This window comes from Melampsora larici-populina (genome assembly GCF_000204055.1).
Source record: "Melampsora larici-populina 98AG31 unplaced genomic scaffold MELLAscaffold_31, whole genome shotgun sequence".
NCBI lineage: Eukaryota > Fungi > Basidiomycota > Pucciniomycetes > Pucciniales > Melampsoraceae > Melampsora > Melampsora laricis-populina.
In genome coordinates this window covers 56,647-79,351 of record NW_006768795.1, presented here as the reverse complement: position 1 = coordinate 79,351, position 22,705 = coordinate 56,647, and the positions used below count along the sequence as shown (strand labels likewise).

At 41.0% G+C, this 22,705-nt stretch overlaps 3 protein-coding genes across 3 annotated transcripts; all 3 read left to right on the top strand.

Moving 5' to 3' along the window:
• Window positions 1-2,768: 2,768 nt before the first annotated feature.
• MELLADRAFT_65039 (uncharacterized protein) lies at window positions 2,769-4,601 on the top strand (the record flags this gene model as incomplete). Its single annotated transcript, XM_007412611.1, has 1 exon — window positions 2,769-4,601. The coding sequence occupies one exon, from the start codon at window positions 2,769-2,771 to the stop codon at window positions 4,599-4,601; it is 1,833 nt and encodes a 610-aa protein (XP_007412673.1).
• Window positions 4,602-5,739: 1,138 nt separating this feature from the next.
• On the top strand, window positions 5,740-9,346 carry MELLADRAFT_89551 (uncharacterized protein; the record flags this gene model as incomplete). Its single annotated transcript, XM_007412612.1, has 11 exons — window positions 5,740-6,137; window positions 6,223-6,758; window positions 6,853-7,062; window positions 7,116-7,504; window positions 7,584-7,852; window positions 7,922-8,270; window positions 8,344-8,451; window positions 8,522-8,736; window positions 8,811-8,921; window positions 9,011-9,102; window positions 9,183-9,346. The coding sequence occupies 11 exons, from the start codon at window positions 5,740-5,742 to the stop codon at window positions 9,344-9,346; spliced, it is 2,841 nt and encodes a 946-aa protein (XP_007412674.1).
• A 2,008-nt stretch (window positions 9,347-11,354) lies between these two features.
• Window positions 11,355-15,832, top strand: MELLADRAFT_37617 (uncharacterized protein; the record flags this gene model as incomplete). The annotated part of the gene is made up of 23 exons (XM_007412613.1): window positions 11,355-11,578; window positions 11,635-11,863; window positions 11,929-12,091; window positions 12,156-12,297; window positions 12,357-12,501; window positions 12,569-12,631; window positions 12,699-12,745; window positions 12,812-13,074; window positions 13,136-13,228; window positions 13,291-13,403; window positions 13,474-13,752; window positions 13,815-13,879; window positions 13,939-14,199; window positions 14,301-14,332; window positions 14,413-14,486; window positions 14,548-14,572; window positions 14,634-14,711; window positions 14,783-14,878; window positions 14,957-15,123; window positions 15,191-15,255; window positions 15,320-15,411; window positions 15,470-15,667; window positions 15,738-15,832. Coding segments are annotated over 23 exons (3,009 nt in total), but the record flags the coding sequence as incomplete, so codon positions are not given.
• Between the last annotated feature and the right edge of the window lie 6,873 nt (window positions 15,833-22,705).

The window sequence follows — 22,705 nt, the reverse complement described above, 5'->3', positions numbered from 1 at the left end:
CGATGGAAAAGTCGGTCTTAATGAACTTTCTCAAGTTGTGTTCGTCAAAATTTCAAAGTCAAAACCTCAAAATCATAAACTGCACAAAACTTGAAACAAACCACCAATTTCAAATACACTTTCTCATTCTCATCTTCATGAAAACACTTTTTAAACTTTCATGCAACTGGCTCTTAGCTTAACAAAGCCCTCTCTGCGCGGCCGCATCCGTGAAGCATATTCAACTCAAGTATGCTGGGAGGTTAGCCAGAGTTTCATGTTGCGTATTCAAAAATAAACCTTGGTATTTATCATGTGTTTGGGTTACAACTCTTGAAAGTCTAGTGGAACTTTTCTTCTATGAACTCAAGGCCTGAGGATCATTGACGCCGCTAAATGTTATATCAACCCAGTCTTCATAATAGTGACAGTAATTCAAAGAATATGTCTTGATTTTTTAAAATCCACAAACATAGCAGAGTTCTAGATGACATGGTTGTAAGGCCAGATAGAAGCAAAGATATGAAAGCAGACCCAGTGATCAACTTCAATGTGTAATTCAGCAGAACAAGGGATAAATTTGTTCTGACCACTGTGGCAATGATTTTCTCAAAAAAAAGTGATCCGTCTTTCTTGGATTGGCTGCAACTTGACACAAGTCCCAAATCCTCACCAGGCTTTTTTGTCCTTTGCATGCTTGGTGCCATGGAGAAGGGCTTGTAGCTTATCAGCTGATTGATGTACAAGCAGGGATCCAAATGGACCTGATCCTCTATAGTCTCACAGCTTATGTGGTCAGTACAATGCACAACTTCTGAGGAGACAAAAAGCTTCAGGACAAGGAAACAAACAATTTTTGTCTTTGACCAAAGTTCAGTGATCAAAAACCCAGTCCTCTTGCAGGAGAAAAAGGAATGTGTTTTTTGGAATTTTGGTTTGCAAATACCCTTGTTCCCTGCAACCAAATCTCAACTTTCAAAGGCTTCTTTTCTATCTTCAGAGAGCTCCAAGCAAGATACAAGGGATCTCAATAGACATACTTAAAGGGGATGAAGACAGGTAGCTCCAGTTCAGATGGGCACCTAGCTTAACAAAGTCCATCCTCATTTTGCAGGCGCTTTGCAGAGTGGCTTAAGAGCCAATGGAGGAGGAATAGGCAAGGGGGTTGATTGAGAGGAAGTGGGAAGTTTCAGGTTTCAAAAAACTTTTGAGCCAAACTTTAAATTCCCTGCTGGCTGACCAAAACCGGCAGATAAGTTGTAAGTACCTCTCCAGACACCCAAGCTCACAGGGAAAAAGTTTCTAACAAGAGGTACTTGGTTAAGTTGGGATTGGCTGTATTGCATTGCATTGTGATTTTGTTGCAGGGGGCCACAGTTGCAATGGGGTATGCTTTTCCCCATAGGAAAGGCACACATTATTTCCAAAAGAAATTGTTGCTGAGCCATTTTGCTTTGTTATGTTTTGTTGTGATTGACTGCAGTATGTTGGGAAGGCCCTTGAGACTCATTGGGGCTGCAATTCAACACATCATTTGAATCTTGTTACCGGCAAGGCAATAAAAAGTGCTTGTTTTGTAGTGCTGTTGCATTGCACTTGCACATTGGATGTGTACTACTGTCAGTTGGAAGATTGAGAATACTTCTGGGATTTTACATTCCATTGGTAACTTGTTACATTTCATAAACATGAGTCTGGCAATGGTGCAAAAAGATTTGTTCAAGATTTCTTTTTCTCCAAGGTTGGTAGATGATTCCCATAATATTTGATAGTGGGACAAGGTCTATGTTCTCCAAGCAATGGCCTATTACCATAACTCTGTGACTGTTTCCTGTGCTATGATATCAATGGGCCATGGTAACTGACAATATTATTATTGGGGTTAATTTCAAGTTGCAAAAATGGTAGTGTCACTGTGGGTGTGATTGCTCAGGTGTGCATTGATGGATCCTTTTATGACAAACCATACTCCTAATCCTTTCCCCTCCCCACTTGGGGAAGTTGAATGATGTTTACAATGATTCCCTCACCTGGTAATTGGATATCTAATTAGCATTTCAGCCACAAAAGAACTGTGCAATATTGATTCTGAAGAACTTTTGAAACAATACACCATCTTGGACAAAAGTGTTCAGAGGGAGTAGAATATTTCCAACTTGTTCAAAACTTGTCTCATGCAAGTATACTGTCACATTTCATGCTTCAAGGGGCCCAGAGTTTACATGACATGTCTGGAGGTCAGATATCATAATGGAGTTTCATTTAACCAGATTCCAGCTTTTATATCCATTGGTTTGGGTTGAAAGGTAGTTTTTGTTGCTAGTTTATCCAGTTAATCCATTTCTTAGCATCTCAAATTGATATTCAAAAACAATGATCAATTCAGTCCTCAAATTTTTTGAAATTGCATACACAGATGTTTTCAAGAATAGGAACTTGATAATGGTTTATGTACTACTCTTGACCAGGGAATTTGAATTTTCCCATGCTCACTTTGTTGAAAATGTTCTGGACAGAGGTTTAATCCAAAACAATAGAAATATGGATGACATTCAACTTTCTCTACCTAGGACATCTCAATTCATTCCACAAGAAAGATTTGACACAACACCAGGAAATCCAAACTATAACACAGTTCTTCATAGCTTTTCATCAACACATAATTTTGTAAACCATCTTCCCAATACACAGCTAGAATTTCCTATGTATTCAAGCAAAGAACAAAGTGAGTTTTTGACACTATCTAATGATGTATGCTTTGAAATATTGAACTCCCTTGTGTGACAGCAATGAACAATAACTATATTGAAGAATTACCTCAGTATCTGGACTATCGTGGATTTGAAGGCAGTTTCAACAATGATATTTGGATGACACAGGAAGTACCAGAGATCAGCCCCAGTCCCTGGTGGCTACATGATAATCTAAATGACTGGGTTGCATTTTCAGAGTACATATCTTTACAGAAGGACCCATCATACAAAATTTTTGACAGCAAAAACAGATCACATTCTATGATCCCAGACACATCCAATGAACTCCCCATGTCAAACATTGGAAGCTTTAACTCACAGCAATTTCCAGGTTATGCAATACATCCACAGGTTGACCACATGAGTACCATGGTACAGGCTTACCCACAACAGCTATTTGAAAGCAGCACATCATTGGAAAGGAATCAAGAAGATTTGAGTATGTGGGGAAGGCGATATATGGATTCAAAGATCAAATTTGAGGAAAACAAAGGTTTAGATTTTGGACATACACCATCAATACTCATGCATGAAAATGTATTGAACAGTGGACTGGATGAAGGACAGAGGAATGATTGGGATTATTATTCCCCACCAATCAACTTCAATGAGGTTGAAAAGTGGAATTTCCATCACTCAGCGGATATTCCATTTTCACTTGAACATCCTCCAACTGAGCCCATACACCAAGACCATTTATCAGGTTTTGACCAAAATTTCCTGAATATTGTTGGCAATGATCTGGGATACTCACAGGTGAAGACATATGATACAGATACATTCTTAAACAATCCGCTTCATATTCAATGTCAAACACATTCAACTTTCCCTCCATGGGTGACAAGCCAAAGCCATATGGAATCACAGTCTATCCTGGAGAGTATTCAGACACAGGAAGGGGGGAGGAATGTGTTGGAAAACAATATGAACAGTGGGACTTCAGAATTACTTTCAAATCCACATCAAAGTGGTCAGTCCCTGGAAACAGCAGTCCCACCAGTTTTCAAGGAAGTCCAGGGGGTTTTGAAACTTTCATCTCTGCAGACCTTTCCTGAACATGCTGCCTCTGATCAAACTAGAACTAATCCTGCAGCTCTGTTTCAAAATTGGCACAATATGGAACTGGAGAATAATCCTAACTTAATACTTGGTAGCAGACTAAATCAAGAAGATGCAAAAGATAAGGGTGGTCATAGGGCAATTTATTTCAAGGAGGGATTACCCTTTCTTTGCGCAGATCCCCAAGGAGTTCCAAGAAAACGTTTGGCAGATTTAAAAATGATTCCAGCAATTGCCCCCTTCATGGAAAAACTGAAATTGTTTTTTGATGGAAGCTTCAAAGAGAAGACTGATAAGATGTCATCCAAAATCCAGTCATCTGTCAAAGCTAGACTTGAGTTAATCACATACCAGTTCTTTTTACTACAAGCAAAGGCTAAATATACCTATGAAAAACACTTTGGTCAGGATGAACTGGAAGACACTCTTGAGAGGGGATATCAATGGATCACAAACCTGTGGGACAGTCTCCCACTTGATTATATGATGTTCAATAATGTCAAATCAGATCATGACAATGTTCAGCATGATGACTCAATTGAATCCTTCTATCAAACTGTAGTTTATAGGCTGCAGAGGAGTGATTTTTTGTGTCGTACTCAGAAGTACTTTTGTACTCGTCTACTTCTTCAATGGATTTTTGAACATAATCAGGTATGGCTTGAAAAGTTGCTCAAATACAATGATCCAATATGGTGGTCTAAACCTGCACCATGTATGCCTCATCCAAAATGTAAAGTACTATTCAATCAGATTTCAAGATCAGAACCACTATCTAATGCAGAAGACAACATTTTGTTCAAATATTGAACTTATTGATGAAGTGTGTACATAGTTTCAAAAATTTCATTTAGCTAATCACAATTTAGATATTACTTGCAGTTATGCTATGACTAGGATAGTGAGGTAATGGAAAGTCTGCAGCCTGCTACATCCTCAGAGTCACACACTCAAAATGGCTGTTTGGTCAAGTATTTCTCCTCCACATTTGAAGATCTGAGCATCTACAAGATGCACATTCTGATGAGGATTTGCTTGAGAAAATTTGCCCTAGCAATCCCAATATTCTTGAGGATTTTTTGGATTGAATTGTTATTTATGACTCTTTAACTTTTGAGATGAAGAGTTGGTCAAGCAAGTGATCAATAGCTACAGTCCGAGTCTTTCTGGAACACAAATGGATACAAGCACTTGAGGTGAGAAATAAATATATTTTCCTGAAAGATGTTAGCTTGACCTAAGAACTCAAAGGTCTACGGAGGAAGGCCAAGATAATTAATTTGTGCAACATAATGATGCAGAGTATATAGGAGCAAAGTAGGTTGATGGTAGTTTGTTTTTGCCAATATTGCAGCCAGGGTAGATACTGATCCTCCAAGGCTTCAACAGGACAATGAGGTGGCATTGTTCACAAGGGTTTCATGCTGGATATTGTTGTGAAAGCTGTTATTCTTGTTTGTTGTGGGCCTCGCCGCCTCAATCCATCCTGTGACTATGGTGTGGTCAAATTGGGATCTGGTCAAATTTGTCTTCTGGCGATGTGGTGGGTGCTTTACTATGAAGTCCTCAATGCTTTTCCCTTGGAAAGTTACCCTTGGAAAGCAAACATCAGGATTCAGGATCCTCTTCCCATCCAGCTCGCATCTTTTGATGCCTCATGCGCAAGGACAGTCGCCGACACGAGTCGTGAAACCATGAATCTCGATTGGTTTGACTGAAAAGGTTGCACTGGGTAGGAGAACCTGTGAGTTGGTTCAAAGCGAGGTCAGATGTCATAGAAACCTAGTCGAGGAACGAGGAGGGTCAAAGAAAAGAAACCTGAAAGGTAGAACCCCACTCAAGTTGAGAAGAACAAAGTTGTTTGACTTCACAGTGGAGCTTCAGAATTTAATTTGACTTGATTGGGTTCAAACTGTGTTGCAAAACCATTGTCAGTTCAAATCGAAGAATGGTCAACCGAAACACTTCATCACCACCACCTTGCCTCAACAACTTCAATAACTTTACCTTCAACAATCACAACAACAATAACAACAACAACAACAACAACAACAACAACAACCGACAATCAATTTCAGGACATCGCTCTCATCATAGGCTCAGCATTAACAGAACTACCTCATTCAAATCGGATCAAAACTTTATTCGTAGACTCTTTGACCGCTTACAATATGCTATCGAACCTCACCTCAACTTTTATCGCGCTCATCTGTTGGCATTCATCTTCTTGCCATTGCTCTTCGGTATCATCATCCTCTTGGCCAACAGACTTAATCCACCTGACTCTTCAACACTGCAACCGGCTCGATTTATCGATTGTGTTTTCATGTCTTATAGCGCCATGACGTTAGTCTTTCCACTGAAAGCTCTTCTTTAGTATACAGCCAAATCCACTGACTAAACTTTAATCATCCTCTACGGATTCATGTAGAATGACTGGGCTCAATACCATCCCTTTAGCCTCGATAAATCGATTTCAACAAGTCATTCTTTATATCCTCATGACCATCGGCTCTACTACCTCCGTCTCAATCATGATGATCTTCATTCGCTTACGATACTTTAAACTTAGATTTCGACATATCCTCTCTACTCGACAACCCTCGAGACCATTCATCAGTTCTCCTGTCGATGCTCACCCACTCGGCAACATCTGCCCGCCTCGACCCAAAGAAGCTGTCTCTCCACGGACCCTCAATACCGATATCCACGGCACTCCTCAAGAATTCTTTGAATCAAAGCATATTGAACCTGAACAATCGCCATCAAACCTCAATGTTCTTCTTCCTAAACCGGTTGCTCCTGTGATCAGTGATCTTGAACCTAACACGACATCCATCGCTCGAATCCCGCTTCGTAGGAATAGTGATACTGTACTACGGCAGGTTTCGTTTTCACCTGCTCGTGGTCGGCTACATTCCACACCCAAGAAATTATCAGCATTTCCGCGTTCGGTTACATTAGGTGGTGAGTTGCTTACTGAATCAATTTTTTATTTCTCGTTCCTTTGAATAGTTGCTCTCATCACCTGTGTTCATTCAAATCGAACATTATATTTTAGACGAGCCCAAATCGGTCTTGCGTAACCCCCAATGGAGATTCCCAGCTGTAGCACAATCCCCAATACTGGAAGCAACTGCGATGCCAGTGCAGGTTGAGTTTCTTATCGATGAAGAGCAACATCTTCATCAACAAGAGGGCGCGGTCCGCGCTGGGTCATTAGCAAATGACGGCCCACGATACCGTCGACCTCGTCCGCGACTCGGATCGAGTTGAGTCATACCTTCCTCGCGTAATATCTGGGGAAACAAAGTTTCGAGAAAGAAATTGAACGAGACTCCCTTCACAATCGTTACACAAAAACAGTCTCGACTGGTGCACATCATGGACGAACACCATCATATGCCAGTAACGCTTTTTCTGGAAATGTGCCTACCACACCTATCAGAAGAAAACCAAGTTTAGCATCACAACAAGATTTTGGTGGATTTCCAAATCCATTTCAAATTTTGATTTCTAGATTATTTTCATGGATTCGTAAATGTTTACGTCAGAAATCATCGGAAAATAACTCAAACAAATTACAATTTGTCAGAACTACTAGTTTAGCTATCAATCATCCCGGTGTACAAGATGAAAAGAATCATTGGTGGTTGAGTGATGTATTTGATTCTATAAAGAAAGTCAAAGTGGTCTCTTATATCAATTTCAACGTTTGTATATTTCTCTCATTTCTAACCATTTCCATTTCGTCGCTCAAGTTCTCCTTTCTGTTGTTGAAACCATCTTTAGGCAATTGTGGGTCGAAATTCGAATTTTTTGACTCTTACGTCAGCACAAGAAGAAGAATTAGGAGGTGTGGAATATAGAGCATTATCAATCTTACTCAAAATCTTGATTGGTTATTGGATTTTGGTTCAATTTGGTGCTATTATTATTATCTTACCTTGGCTTGAAACCAATGATCGTTATAAACCAATCTTTGAAGCGCCTGATGGGACTTCCATTGCTTGGTACGCGATCTGGATCACGTGTTCTAGTTTTACCAATGGGGGAATGAGGTATGTTCTCGGATTGCACATTTTAGTTCAATGGGACAATAGGTCTGATGATATGATGCTATTCAAAAGTCTGATTGATGCAGGTTTTACAGTTTTTCAAGATGCATACCTTTTAATCTTCGTCTGTTCATTCTTAATCCTAGCTGGGAACACAGCTTTTCCAATCTTTCTGAGATTTAGTATCTGGTTCTTATCTAAGATTGCTCCTAGTCGTCCAAGTAATTCCGCAGGTAGCTGTACAAAAGAAGTTTTAGGGTTCTTATTAGATCATCCAAGAAGATGCTTTGTTTATTTGTTTCCGGCTCGTCAGAATTGGTATCTGTTAGGTTCAATTGTTGTACTTAATATCATTAGTTGGGTAGCTTTCTTAGTGCTCAATATCGGAAACCCTGAAATTGAGAAAATCCCACCCGGAACCGTTAGTCAATCGCTTTTCTCCATTTCTTTAGACTGGATTGATTTGATTTTTGATTTTTCTTCTTCTGCTTTAGAGGCTTCTCGCTGGCTTATTACAATCTCTATCAGTTCGCGCGGCTGGGTTCTCAGTGGTATCGATCGCAGCCCTAGCCCCAGCTGTACAAGTTCTATACATCATCATGGTAAGTTACATCTTGTTTTTTTCATACAACCGCAATGAATTCAAATGTTCATCTTTCTCACTTCTTACAGATGTATATCGCGGTCTACCCGATCGCAATGTCAATCAGATCTACCAATGTATATGAAGAAAGATCTTTAGGAATTTTTGAACAACCTGGGGGTGGTGCTGTTGGAGAAAGAAGGGGTTCAAATGAAACTATTCAATCTCAACATCGTAATTGGTGGGAAGGATCCAGAAGTTATTTATCTTTTCATGCTCGTCAACAATTAGCTTTTGATATTTGGTTTGTTTTCTTTTTTCTCCTGTTTTTCTTTTCCTATTCTGATTTTGATTTATTTCTTCGGATAAAATTTTTAGGTGGTTGTTTTTAGCTCTTTGGATTATATGTATTGTTGAACGTCATCAGATTATTGGTGATCGAAATCCTTGGTTTAACGTTTTTAGTATCTTATTCGAGCTCGTTAGCGCGTTCGTCCACTTTATACTTTTTCTCTCTTTCAATCACAGTCCCTTCCTTGATCCCTAGTTTTGATCACAAATTTTCTATTTTGAATTAGGTATGGGACTATCGGCTTGAGTCTTGGGGTTCCTTTTTCATCTACTTCTCTATGTGGGCAATTTTCTAGATTAAGCAAATTGGTTGTGATCTGTAAGTCTTCGTCTAAAATAATACATACTGCTACCACAACAACTTTATTGATTTTTTTTCGTGCTGGGTTTGCGTTCTAGTGGTGATGATCCGAGGTAGGCACCGGGGTTTGCCCATCGCAATAGATCGTGCGGTTTTACTTCCAGTTGATTATAACAATCAAGATGAATATCAAGATGAAAATCGAGAAGAGATTGGAGATGAAAATGAAGAAGAAGAAGAAGAAGGTCAAAGAAATGTTTGAGTTTGAATTCGAATTTGAATTGAATCAAATTGAAACCACCAACAAGATGAAAAGAGAATGAAAAGAAATTAATAATTTATTGGGATTTTCGTTTCCTTCGTTGTTCTAATTGTTTAAAAATTGTATTGATTTTCTTTTGTTGTAACCATCATTAATAATTAGATTTTCTTCTGTTTTCTTTTTGTTTTGGGTTTCTTGAATTATTAGAGCTTTCTTTTTTAATTTTAGCATGCTGATGATAATCTCAATAAAAAAATGCATAGATTCACTTTTCATGTGAAGACGATTTAATTTTTTTTGGCCGTCTTTCAGCCTTTCCAATGAAAAATATTTTTCTACTATCGCGCTGTATATCCTTTGACCGATGAAATATGACTTTGATGAGATATATGTTGTTCTGATTGGCTAATTGTAATCACATCAAGTCTATAAAACTTCTGTCAAGGTTTTTGTGTCTTTGAGCACCCTATTTTTGGAAGGAGTAAGTACATATGATTTTGGAAAAAGATATTCCAAGGTACCATGTGCAGATGCGTTCAAAAAATCCAGATAGCTTGCCAGTGACGGACAAAAATGATTATTGGTTCCCTGGCAAACTCAAGTATGTACAGTCCATCAAACTGCGGCACACTTGATGGCTCGGCTCATTGTCCCCCAGTCATTACAAACTTGAGTCCACTCACTGGAACAAAATGTTTGCTTGTGTTCTCGGGCCGGGGTCATTCAACTAATTTTAATTGGAGGGAAATCGCTCCGTGAAGATAGCTATGGAAAGGTCGTTTGCCAACTTGACTGGGTCGTCCGGGAGGGACTAGAGTTAAGTTCAGGGACGTTTGGGGATTTTGACCGATTCAAATCTCTTACAATCCCGGTGCTTGCATCTCTAGCTTTGGTAAAAAAAACTGGCATTTCTATCAACATAGCTGAACCATTTGGCGGTAGCTAGTACATACTGGAGTGGTAGCATTCCAATTTGAAAACAATAGCTGATCATGCAACTGACTCCCACAGTCAGACACATTTCCAGAATTTTCCGTTGCAAGCTCGGGTGTCTGGACAGGAAACTTACCAGAGTTTTTTGTGTTGAGTTAGACACGATAGCTTGCAAACTGTCGGTGGTGTTGCAAAGGCCAAGCGGGGGCTTCAAGACGTGATTGTCAACTCAGGAACCCGGTCGCGAATCTCGGTGCTTTTCATTTGTCATCCAGAGCAGCTACAACCAGAAAAGTCCAACATCGTGGTGAGTAGATATGGTTCATATGTTGCCCAGCATGAACCGATGCGTTAAACGTCAGATACGGTCACGAATCTGGATACCTAATAACCGTGGCATTATTCGGTTAGCCTGCAGTGACTCAATATTGCACTCGAAGCTGGTCGGAATGTTCGTTCAATCATACATTTCAAGACTTAGTATCTTGTGCCATCGCTTTCCAGTTTTGTTTTGTCCCCCGTAACTTATCTTACTTTCATTGAGTGTCAGAGACATTCACACTGCACTTTCCTTCATTTCGTCGTCTGTACCTTCGGTTCTACCTATTTATTTACCTTTTCAATCTGTTCTATGTCTAAGTTTACCACATGGTTCACCCGGAAGCAGGTCTCCGGGGCTTCGGAACCTCATTGGTCAGCTTCGTTTCCGGATGATGGCCCCCAGGTTGTGGGCGTAAACGAACATGTTGATGTCGAGAAAGTGTCTTCGCTATATCTCGACCAGCAGTATGCAGACCAATATATATTTGCCAGGTAAAGTCTCAGTCCCCCTTCTATTGACCTCGTGCAGTTTCACACTCGAGATCCACATCATTCATGTTTATCACTCACCTCATTATAGCATCAAGTACCATGCTGAGTCAGCTAAACGAGGAAAACAGTATCGCACAATGGATCCACGAAAGTATCTCAAAAGACCAGAAGCTTCACTATCTAAGTTTCAAGGTATGGGTCACTTTTCTCCTTGTGTTTTTTATTTGTTTACTGATACGCTTTGTACGGGGGGTTCATAGTCATCACAAAGCGTGATTGGCACATGATGTCAGCAGACGAACTTTTCCAACGCTTGGAAAGCCGGCCCCTCGGTCTGACACAAGATGAGGTCAATAGCCGCCTACTAAAAGGCCGCAACTCCTTCCAACCTAAACGGTCATCACTCATTTCCAAAGCTTTCACCTGTGTCTTTGGTGGCTTTGGTTCACTTATCTTTGCTTCGGCCGTTCTCAGTTTCCTCAGCTGGTGAGTTTATTTTTCTCGCCAGCCCACCTCGCAAATATTGAAGATATCTCTCTCAGGAAACCATTTGGATATCACGAACTTCACCCCACGGCACACCTGGCTTTAGGTATCGTCTTGCTCATCATCTTGGTAGTTCAGGCATTTTTCAAGGCGTGGCAGCTTCGCATCACTGGTCGAGCTATGAGATCAATCACTGACCATGTTGGAAGCACGACGTCTGTATTGAGAGATGGGTGTAGTCGCACAATTCCTTCAGATGAACTTGTTCCTGGTGACTTGGTGAAGGTGAATAACTTCACTGCCATTCACCGTGGGCTTTGCTGACTCCAACCTTGATCACATTCTTTGAGGTCTCAACTGGTTCAAGAATATCCGCCGACATGCGCCTGATTCTAGCCTCTTCAGATCTCACCTTCGATCGCACTTTGCTTACGGGCGAAAGCAATTTGATTGCTGGAACAACGGACGTGTTTATCGGAGAGGATTCTGAAGCTCATAATATGGCTCTTCAAGGTGCGTTTTACGTGTTCTGTTGGGCAATCCACACCAAAAGCTGACCCACATCTCCATTGTCCAGGAACTCTTTGCACTAGCGGCAATGGCGTAGGAATAGTCGTCGACACTGGTGCAGATACCGTCTTTGGAAGTATTGCCATGCTCGTATCATTACAAAAAAATCGCATGACACTTTTGGAGAAAGAGATCAGACGTTTTGTCATGTGAGTGGCCACAACCTAGATTCGTATTCATTTCTAGTGCGCTCATACACATCCCACAGTATCATTTGTATTCTGGCCGTAGCTTTCGCAATCGTCTGGATAGTGCTCTGGGCTGGATGGCTACGAACTCGGTATCCCAAATTCATGTCAGCATCAAACTTACTGGTTCATATCGTCTCCCTTATGGTCGCTTTCATCCCAGAAGTAAGCATGCGTTTTTACATATCTCGAATGATGTAGATTTAAGATTGACACGAATTCAACACTTCAGGGTTTACCAATATGTATCACTCTCGGATTGACTATCCTTTCACGAGAACTAGCTGCCAAAAAGGTGGGAGCCATAGCTTTTGGATTCCAGTTGTACGTTACATCCTGACTTGCGCTTTCATTCAATACAGATCTTTTGTAAATCGCTGGCTACTGTTGAAACTCTCGGGACTGTGGAGTGAGTAAATCACTAATTAGCAACGCGGATCACATAACATTCGACTGAATTCTATCCGATGAATAGCGTGGTCCTCTCAGACAAGACAGGCACACTGACAACGGGACGGATGACAGTCTCGGATGTCGTGATTGGCAAAAAGACGATCTCTACATCGGACTTACGCCCAAATTGTCTAATCAGCTACGGAAAAGACATATCCCCTTTGGGCAAGGTAGCGAATGACCTCGCAGCCATTGCTGCGGTCTGCAACGACGCTCGTTACATCGGTGACGAACCGCTCACAGATGATGAGGAAGGAGAAAGTCGCATTAATGGAACTCCAACAGGTAATTCTGATTTCACCGACCCCACTCATTCGATGAAGTTTAAATATCTTCTGTATTGCAGATGTTTCATTACTTAGGTATGCCCATCTGTTCGGTCCCGTCAGTCAGTATCAAGAGCAGTGGATCGAAGTCTTTGAGCTCACCTTCAATTCAGGTGAATCATACCCTTTGATCAGCTAAATATCATTATATATAACTAATACAAAATCGCGACAGACATCAAGTTCTGCGCAAAACTCCTGAAGCCTCGAACCACATCATCCGCACCCGCGGGTGTGCAGAGTGATCCCAACTTCACATCCGAAAGCGTTTCTATATTTGCCAAAGGGGTGAGCTTTCGCCACGGTTTTATATACTCAATCTGTGATGCACAGAGACTAATGGCTTCATCTTTTGAAGGCTCCTGAGATACTTCTGCAACGCTGTACACACATATGTCGCCCGAACGGGAGTGTGGAACCACTCAATTCTGTAGCCATGGAGGCCTTAATCAAGACTCAAGAGGCAAATGCTGCTGTAGGAAGCAGAGTCATCTTGTTGGCGCGCAAGACTTTTCCCATCCTAGATTTGTACAGTGACATATCAGCCGGCAAGTCTCTATCGGACCTAGTTGTGGACATGACCGTCGTTGGGCTCTTAGTCCTCTCTGACCCACCCAAGCATGATGCAGGCAAGACTGTGAGATTTGTTTGTTTGTTTCACTGTATGTATACATCTAACATGGTATCATCTGCCCACAGGTGGAGCTATGTCGCCGAGCTGGTATGAGGTTCTTGGTCGTGACTGGGGATTTAGCCCAAACGGCGTTGGTTTAATTTCTCTCTCCTCTTTCTTTACACATCACTTATATATCTTTCATATTAGAAAATTCGTTAGCAAAAGTGTTGGCGCCCTCACAGTCGAACCAGTTGGACTCAAAGATCTCAAAGCAGATATACCTATTGAGCTTGTTGCACCTTATAAGCCCAAGCCAGCGTCGCAACTGCGTGCCATTTGCTTGACGGGAACGGAGCTAAGGGAGATGAATGAATCCCAATGGAAGCAATGTATCGAGTTTGACGAGATCATCTTTTCTCGCACCACCCCGCAACAAAAACTAGAAATTGTTCGCAGATTCCAAGACAAGTACATTATCATTCACTCTCTTTCGAACCTGAACCTGATAATTTCACTCGCTCAATTTTCACTGACAATCCATACATCATTACATCGTTACGTCATTACAGCGGTCACGTCTGTGCAGTCACAGGAGATGGAGGTGAGAACACCCCCCGCCCAATTTCTTGAATCAAAGACGATTACAATGATACTGACACCCGCATCCTCGAATGATCTCAGTCAACGATGCAACCGCTTTGAAAGCTGCGGACATAGGGATAGCCATGGGATCCGGAAGTGAAGTGGCTATGGAGGTCAGTCACATTAAATATCACTTCATATTGCGGACACTCTAACCATATTTATGTACCGCAGGCTGCAGATCTCGTTTTGTTAAACGGTCAGTCAGATTTCTGTATCACTATTATCACAAAGCCTAATTAACAGACATGTATCCACAGACTTCGGAGCACTCGTGACGGCCATCCTTTACGGAAGGCTTTGTTTCGAAAACCTAAAAAAATTGACCCTGTATTTACGTCAGTGGTTTCTGCATCATCACAATTCCTTCTCGTAATCGCTAACTAAGTCTCACCCCGAACATTCATAGTTCCTTCCGGAAGCTTTAGCGAGTTGATCCCAATGCTCCTTGTGCTAGCTGCAGGTCTTCCAGACCTTCTCAACCCTATACAAATGATAATCATATGTTCGTCATTTCATTCTGCAAAACGCTTTGCCATTGATCTCGGTCAAATAGAAATTTACATAGATTCCTCCCTTCCAGGTATTGGAACAGACGTCTTGCCAGCACTTGCTCTCATTTACGAGCAACCTGAAAAAGACTTACTTTCTAAATTACCCCGGAAACAGACAAAGGAAAAATTGATTGATCGCAAGACCCTTGCTCATGCATATCTGTTTTTGGGTCTTTTCCAAACAATTTTTTCATTGGTAAGGTGTTCTGTTTTACAAGATGATTCTTATTGAACTAAAGCTTTTGCAACCAAAAATTCGTTAGGGCATCACTCTTCGCTATGGATTCCACAAACGAGGTGTGAATTTGTCCGACATAATATTTTCTTAGTAAGTGTCTTCCTTGTCAACACTCCATACGCCTCCATAGTGGTCTCATTTCATCGTGCTTCAGTGGAGAAGCTAACGTGGATGCAGCTTTGCTTGAAGAGGCCACCAAGGCCGCACAATCTATTTACTTCTTCAGTATCATTTTTTTCCAATGGGGTAAGCCCTCTCAATTAAACTTCACCATTTCATGCGAACCTAACATCTTCTTGCTTAGGAACTCTACTTACTACGAGAACAAGAAGGTTATCAATCATAAATCATTTCCCTGGATCACAAGGAGCTGGCAAAAATTTCTTCATATTTCCTGCAATGTTCATCAGTCCAATTTTAGCATTTATAATTTCTTTTGTTCCATTTTTCCAAGAAACGTTAGGAACTACTAAGATTGGTTTTGCAGGTTTTCTTGTTCCGGGTCAGTTCTTCTTCCGATCGACAGCATATAGCAGCAAACTAACATATTTGAACTATCATTTGCCTTTTAGTTGCTTTTTCAATCGTAATCTTACTAATTGATGAAACCAGGAAATGGATTGTACGGAATTATCCTGATTCTTTAGTTGCTAAAATTGCTTGGTAAAGAAAACCTAAAAAATAACGTAAAAAAATGGTGCATAGAAGTAGGATAATTTTTTATCTTGCAAACCAAACTTAATAACTTTATTATGTAATATTAAAACGTCTAATGACCATCATGTATTGAAGCTTCACCTAACTTATCATTTATTGACGACAAGACCCAGACTGAGCAATACACATCTATTTCTTATCTCTTCGGTCTCTCCTTGGAGGTCGAGTTGAATTTGTTTGCGAGTTCGTGTACGACTTCAACAATTTGATACGGTGTAGAAAGTTGGCACATGGTTATCTTCCATTCCTTGGAACCATTCCTTGGGTAGTCATTCATCGTATTCATAGAAGGTGCCAAAACAACGCATTTCTATCTACATCATTCAATTTTCCTAGGTTTATTTGCTTTTGTTCCAAATTGTGAATTCGGTGAATATGTCCAAACCACTAGATGCTAATCAACATTGGTTTAAAGGTTGTACATTATGAAATGGAACATTCTTCGTTGATTGAGGTATCACCTGGTATCACCCATCTTGATCTGACAAGTTTTGACAAATGTAATTAGCTGAGAAACTTCATTTTTGATGATTTTTGCCCCTTTTCACCTCCTTTCACATCTGATATTGATTTCTCCGACATCATAAGATCACTTTTGATCAATCAATCCATAAGAATAACCTTAAAGAGCACTCTAAGAACTCTTAGTGCCATTAAATCCTTCGACAACATCATTACATATGTATTAATCGCATATAGTATCCTTGTTTACCATCCTTGAATTTCCCTCTTTCTTGAATAACTTCACTCCTCTCTTATCAATCCTCTTTCTTTGATGATTAAAAATATCATGATCTTTCCTAATAAAACCTTCCTGAACCTTCAAATTGATTCCTAATGCCCTGAAAACCATCTACCACCTGATATACCTACATTTTTGACTTTTTTATGGATTTTCTTATCTTTCTTCTTTCTGATTACAATTTATGATTCAAATTGAATAAATTTAATGTAAATAACTGATGATTATATAAGAATGATCTACAATCAAATTGAAATCATATAACATTAAATATGGAAAACACAACTTTTGCCCTGAAACCCCCAAATTAACTACAGACAACATCTGAAGCGCACCGCTTCGATCCGCTTTCCGGCGGTTTTTTTTGCAGCGGGACGATATTCCGCTTCAAAGGGAACCCGCTATTGATCCGCTGTGAAAGATCACCCGCTACATAGCTTGTGTAGCACAGCGGCTCTGATAGCCGCTCTCGCTCCGCTATGACAAATTCCAAGCGAAGGAAGCGGCCCGAGGCGGTAATTATTCACAATTTTTTTTAAGTATTCACAATGCAACGTAAGGGTATGTACAAGTTTGACAAAAAGAAAGAATCAAACTAAAGGGAATATAAATGAGTGACTTGAAATTTTAAGACACAACAAAACAGTAAGAAAGAAAGCAGAACATTGGGAAAAAGAAAAAAAGTAGAATTGTGATTTATAACCATGTACTACAAACCACAAAAGTTGATAAGCAATCAAATAGAATAAGAAATAAGAAACGAGAAGAAAAAGTGAAACAAGAGAGACCAAGCCCAAGCCTAACGAGTGACAAAGGATAATAAGCGACGAGAAAAACAAGGACGAGTATGTATAAAAAGATTCAAGAAAAAAAGACCAAAGATAAGACCAATAAAACAAAAGGAAAACATTTGAATTGACTTCATTTTTGTGTGTGGCTTGCAAATGAGGAAAGATACATAAGAGCATCAAAAAATTTATCTTTGACATCAGTCATGATACCAGCTCTGAGCCATTCTCTGCATCCAACTGCACGAGAGATGGTCTTGGGTTTCAAGGAACCTTGTCCAGGAACAGCTATGTCAGCCGCTGAGGAGAAGGTTCGTTCCAAAGCGCACGAGGTAGCCAAAATTGAGAGATAATCCCGTGCCAAAGAAGCAAGAACCTGGAAAGTAGACTGATTTTGCTGCCACAGGAAGATCAAAGTGTGATGAGTTAGTCCATCAATCAAATGGATGTGAGTGAAAAGGGTACTTACATCCCACCAGGACAATTCCGTTTGGCCAGGAACAATGAGGTTGCTGCCCTGCAGGTAAGACTCAAGTTCAGATGCCCAGATCGATTCAGCAGTTTGAAGGGTTGCAGAGTAAGTGAACAAGTCAAATTGATCAAAAGTTTTATCTGATTCAGCAGTAGGAGTTGGAGATGGAGTGCAGGCCGGGGTGACTGGCCAATTTTCGAGAGAAGCGTTGAAGACTTCTTCAATTAGTTGCTTAGCTCGACCAGCGTAATCTGGATAGTGTAACTCAAAGAACCGGACCCAATATTTGGGGTTGAGAACGGTAGCCAAGATGACCACATCAGAGGACAAAGCTTTGTCCTGATAAACGGCAAGCTGGCTTAACATGACTGCCACCATGTGTTGGAGACTTGATGGCATAGCAGTAGTACGAAGTTCAGCAAGAGATTCCTTCACTCGCAGATACTCAGCAAGTAGCATTGAGCCGGAGATGGTATTGCCTTCCATGCGTTTAGTTGACAGGCGAAAGATCTAAATCCCAAAGTCAACAGGAATCCAAGAGAGTAGAAAGAGAAAAGAGAAAACATGCTTACTTCTAGCACCTTGCACAATGAATCAACAGCGTCCCACTCGTCCATCGACATCATGATGCCATTATAATAACGAGCTTTCCTATCACCAATGAGAATCAAATCAACCACCTAAGAAGATTTGGTAAATGTGTAAGTAAGTCATTCAACTTCCACTTCAGACCAGAGCCAAATTCGAAAAACTTACATCTCGTGCAGCCACAAGGTGAGAATACATTGCCAGATTGATGTTCCACCTCACACCCCACCCAGCAATTGGACCTGGTCCGTGGTATCCCATCTGATCCGCACGCGCATGAAATTCACCTCGCCTAGCGTTGCTCCGGGTGAGCAACGCATTGAAATCCTTCAACTAAGAAGTAATTGTGGTCAGCAATTGGAAACAAGAAGACGAAGGAAAGGGAAAAGAGTATATACAAATCTCACCTTCATCGCACCTTTAACGAAAATACAGGCATCAATTGGAACATCTTCATAAGATAAATCATCATCTATATCATCCTCGAGAGCTGGATTTCCCGTGTTGCAATGAGGTTTGGGATTGAGTAGATCATCTTCATCGTCGGATTCATCATAGTTGATGACATCCTCGGTGAGATCATCGTTTAAAAGCACAGTTGGAATCGGAACAGAAGCATTGAGAGGAGTGGAGGGCTTGATCTGACCGGCGGCCAATCCAAGTACTTTTAAACCTTTCTTCACAATCAAACCCAGCTTATGGGCGAAGCACCAAACATGGTTCTTAGAGCTATCCCAGTCAATCGAATCATTGCATTCCGAAAACATTACCTCCATTTCCCTGGCCATGGTGTTGTTGGATGAGCCGGAATCGGTGGTTTGTCCTAACATGTAATGAATTGAATGAAAAAAAAGTAAACGATTAGTTGAAAAAAATTGAAAGAAAGTGCAAATATAAACTCATCTTTTTGTGTAGACCATGAGCAATCAAGAATCGTGCCACTGGTTGCGCCAATAAAAATCCAAATTTATTCCAAGAAACTAACTTCAAGCTAAGGTGAATGGTTTTGTAATTCCAATTGTCGTCGATGTAGTTGGCCAAAACTCCGATAAAATCATATTGATTTCCCTTGGTGGTCCAAACGTCATGGACTAACAAGAACTTGCTAGAGTTATTCTGTTGCAAGTATCAGACTGTCAGAATGAAATCAAGAATCTTGATGGTAGTTAAGAAAACAGAACTTACAAAAACTAATGCAATGGCTGCTGAGCTCAAGCTGAGGTATAACTCCTTGGCCACACCAGCGGCCCAAGTGGGAGTTCTCAATTCAGCTCGGCGATTGGCCAACTTGAAAGCCGCACGGAGGGGTACGTCGTAGAACCGATTGAAAGGAAGAGCATGTTTTAGAATCCACATTACCAGCACAGTGTTGCACAAGTCAACACTGAAAGTTGCTTGTGAGAGGTAAGCATCAAGAGTCGGCTGTCCGTTGAGTTCATTCATAGCTGAAGCAGATTGGGCTTGTTCTTCAGCCCAAGTGGGTGGCAGTTGAACACCAGCAGCAATAGCTTGAGTTCGTCAAGGACAGGCTGATTGACCTTTGGCGCCATCACGATGAGTGTAGAGGTTATAGTGGGTGCGATGGCCGCGTATGAACCTGCCAAGGCACCACCGACACTTGTATGATCTCGGATCATCATCCGTCTATAAAAGATGGAAGAAAGAAAAGGAAAGAAACAGAGAAAAGAATTAGAAAACAAATTACAAAAGAATCAAAAAAGGAATCAGGAAAAGAAAAAAATCAAATGTGATACTCACCTCGCCTCGTATATGAGTTGGAGGATGAAAGTACTCAAGCAACTTAGTTACCCTGCCGAGTTGAGCCCGTCAAACACCCAGCGTCTCAACTATCTCGATGTCGGATTCCTGATTGATGTCAATGCAATCAGGAATCCCGGGCTGGAAGATAATGAAGAGCATAATTAGCTTTGGACCGAAGAATAGCTTGCTGAGAGGTACTTACCGGTATACCAACAGCCTTTTTAGGCTTCTTTGATGGCCCTCGAGGCAAGGTCGCTGAAGCTCCAGAGCCTCTGGGGCGACCTTTACCTTTCCCGCGCGGATTGTTAGCAGGTATCACCTTTCGAGATTTTTTCTTCTTTTTGAGGACTGATAAGAAATCCTTCGCTTGAGTGACTTCAACAACAGAGTCGTCATCGGAGTTGGAATCGATTCCATTGGGATCAGGGGAATTTGGTACAAATAAATCACTCGGTAAATCACTATCATCTGAGGTGCGATGAACAGATTTGCCAGAGTCGGGAGATTGAATGACATAGCCAGGTTTGGGATCAGGGGGAGTTCTGGGTCGAAGACTGGGACCGGTATTTGTAGACGGGGGGGCAAGACTAGAAACAGATTGTGCCATAACGATATCAAGACTATAGTATCAATAATCGAAATCAAGAACAGAAAAACAAGTTGAGTATTAGTGTTTTGAAAAATCTTTGAAGTTGTAGATAAACGATTGGTGAAACTGGGGACGAGGATAAAGGAAGAAGTCACCTTATATAGATTTGAGAAAGGTACAACTTCAAGGTACAAAACTTTGGCTTGCAAAAGTAGGAGAAAGTTTGATGAAGGTATGAAGGAGGTGTCTCGATCTGATGCATCAAAAAAGGGGTACCTTCCATTAGTTTACTCTTCAAAGATGAGAAAAAGACAATGAAATCTTACAAGATTCAACATTTCCGAGGATGGGAAGCTAGAATGAAGGGCTCGTCAGGTATTTGGTGCGAAAGAAGTCGTGTTTGGTGACGTCTGCAGGGATATTGCTTGTTATCAATGGCTGATCTGGGCGTTTGGGTGATCGAGGCGGTGGTTGGGGTAAAAGCCTACAGCAGCGTGATGTCAATCTGACTTCATATCAGATGACCGCTGCATACCGCTCTCAGAGTTGGGCTGCGGGGCGGAACTTTCTACTGCCGCGCTAAATTCGCGATCCGCTGTGCAAGTAACCCCAGAGGAAAAGCGGTGGCGGGTCGGTTTGACCCGCTACTCCAAAAATTTCAAAGCGGTGGCGGGGCGGCCCGCCCCGCTGCCGCTTTTTGCGACGGGTCGCCTCAACTGTTGCTACAGATGCAATAATTTTTTATTTTTTCCTGATTAACCCTATAAATTGATCACCACAAATTGAAACCAGAATGGACCATCAACCAATGTGATCATGCATCCACAAGGTGAGGGCTCACTTAAAAACATGGTGATCTATCTCACATTATGACAAGGTGAAATAACTCACCCTTTTGTCTCACCTTCTAATAGTGGCTCTCAAACCTGACCCAGTTTCAAAAAACCCGGTTGCCCTAGTGGAATTTTTGGCTGGGAGCTGTCAACAAATGTCAACTTGATACACAAAGTTACTGCCAAAAAACAACTGGGTCAACTGGGTTTTTTGAAAACCGGGGCAGGTTTGAGAGCCACTAATGATGAGTGATAGGCTGATTGGCTTGATTGCCAGACCACTCACATTGGTTTTTGGCTTTTTTTGTTTGCTCACAAATCACACATAAAATACACCACAGGGCAGCTGGCATGTGAGATTCACGTGAACTAGGTCTCTGCCAATAAATCACGCGCTGTCCACAGCGTGATACCCGTTGTGAGCTACACATGACAGCCATGGTGAGCAGCTAAAGTGTGGTGGCTCACCTGTCCATTGGGTGAGTCATCTCACATCATAACAGTGTGAAATGACTCATCCAATGAGCGGGTAAGCCATCACCCTGTTGAAGTGTGAGCCTTGTTGCATTCCTCTTCCAGTCTTATCATGGCTTGATAGCCAGCCCAATCAAATCACACTGGGATGATTTTGTCTTTGCTCACGGAATGGAGGGTACAATGAAATAATAACACCAGATCTATTCTTTGCATTGACAGAAACATAGCATTGTGTTTACAGAAACAAAAGAAATGAAACCAAAAATAAAACACAAGAACATGATAGAAATGGCATGTTGGCAGCAACTTTGGAGGATTCAACTGCATAAGCAAAAGAAATTAGAAGATATGATCAGTATCAGAAATTTGAAAAATTAACAGCCTTGATACACACAAAGGATTTGATCTTTGTTTCATCAGGAATAAACAAACTCACATAACCAAACACACCTTTACCACCCAAAGCAAAAGTTTCATTGATTATCATCATCAATCTACTCAATTGTTGAATTGTATTTGTGTACCCATTTTTAGAAACTTTGTATGAAGTACATGGATCTAAATCAGGACAGT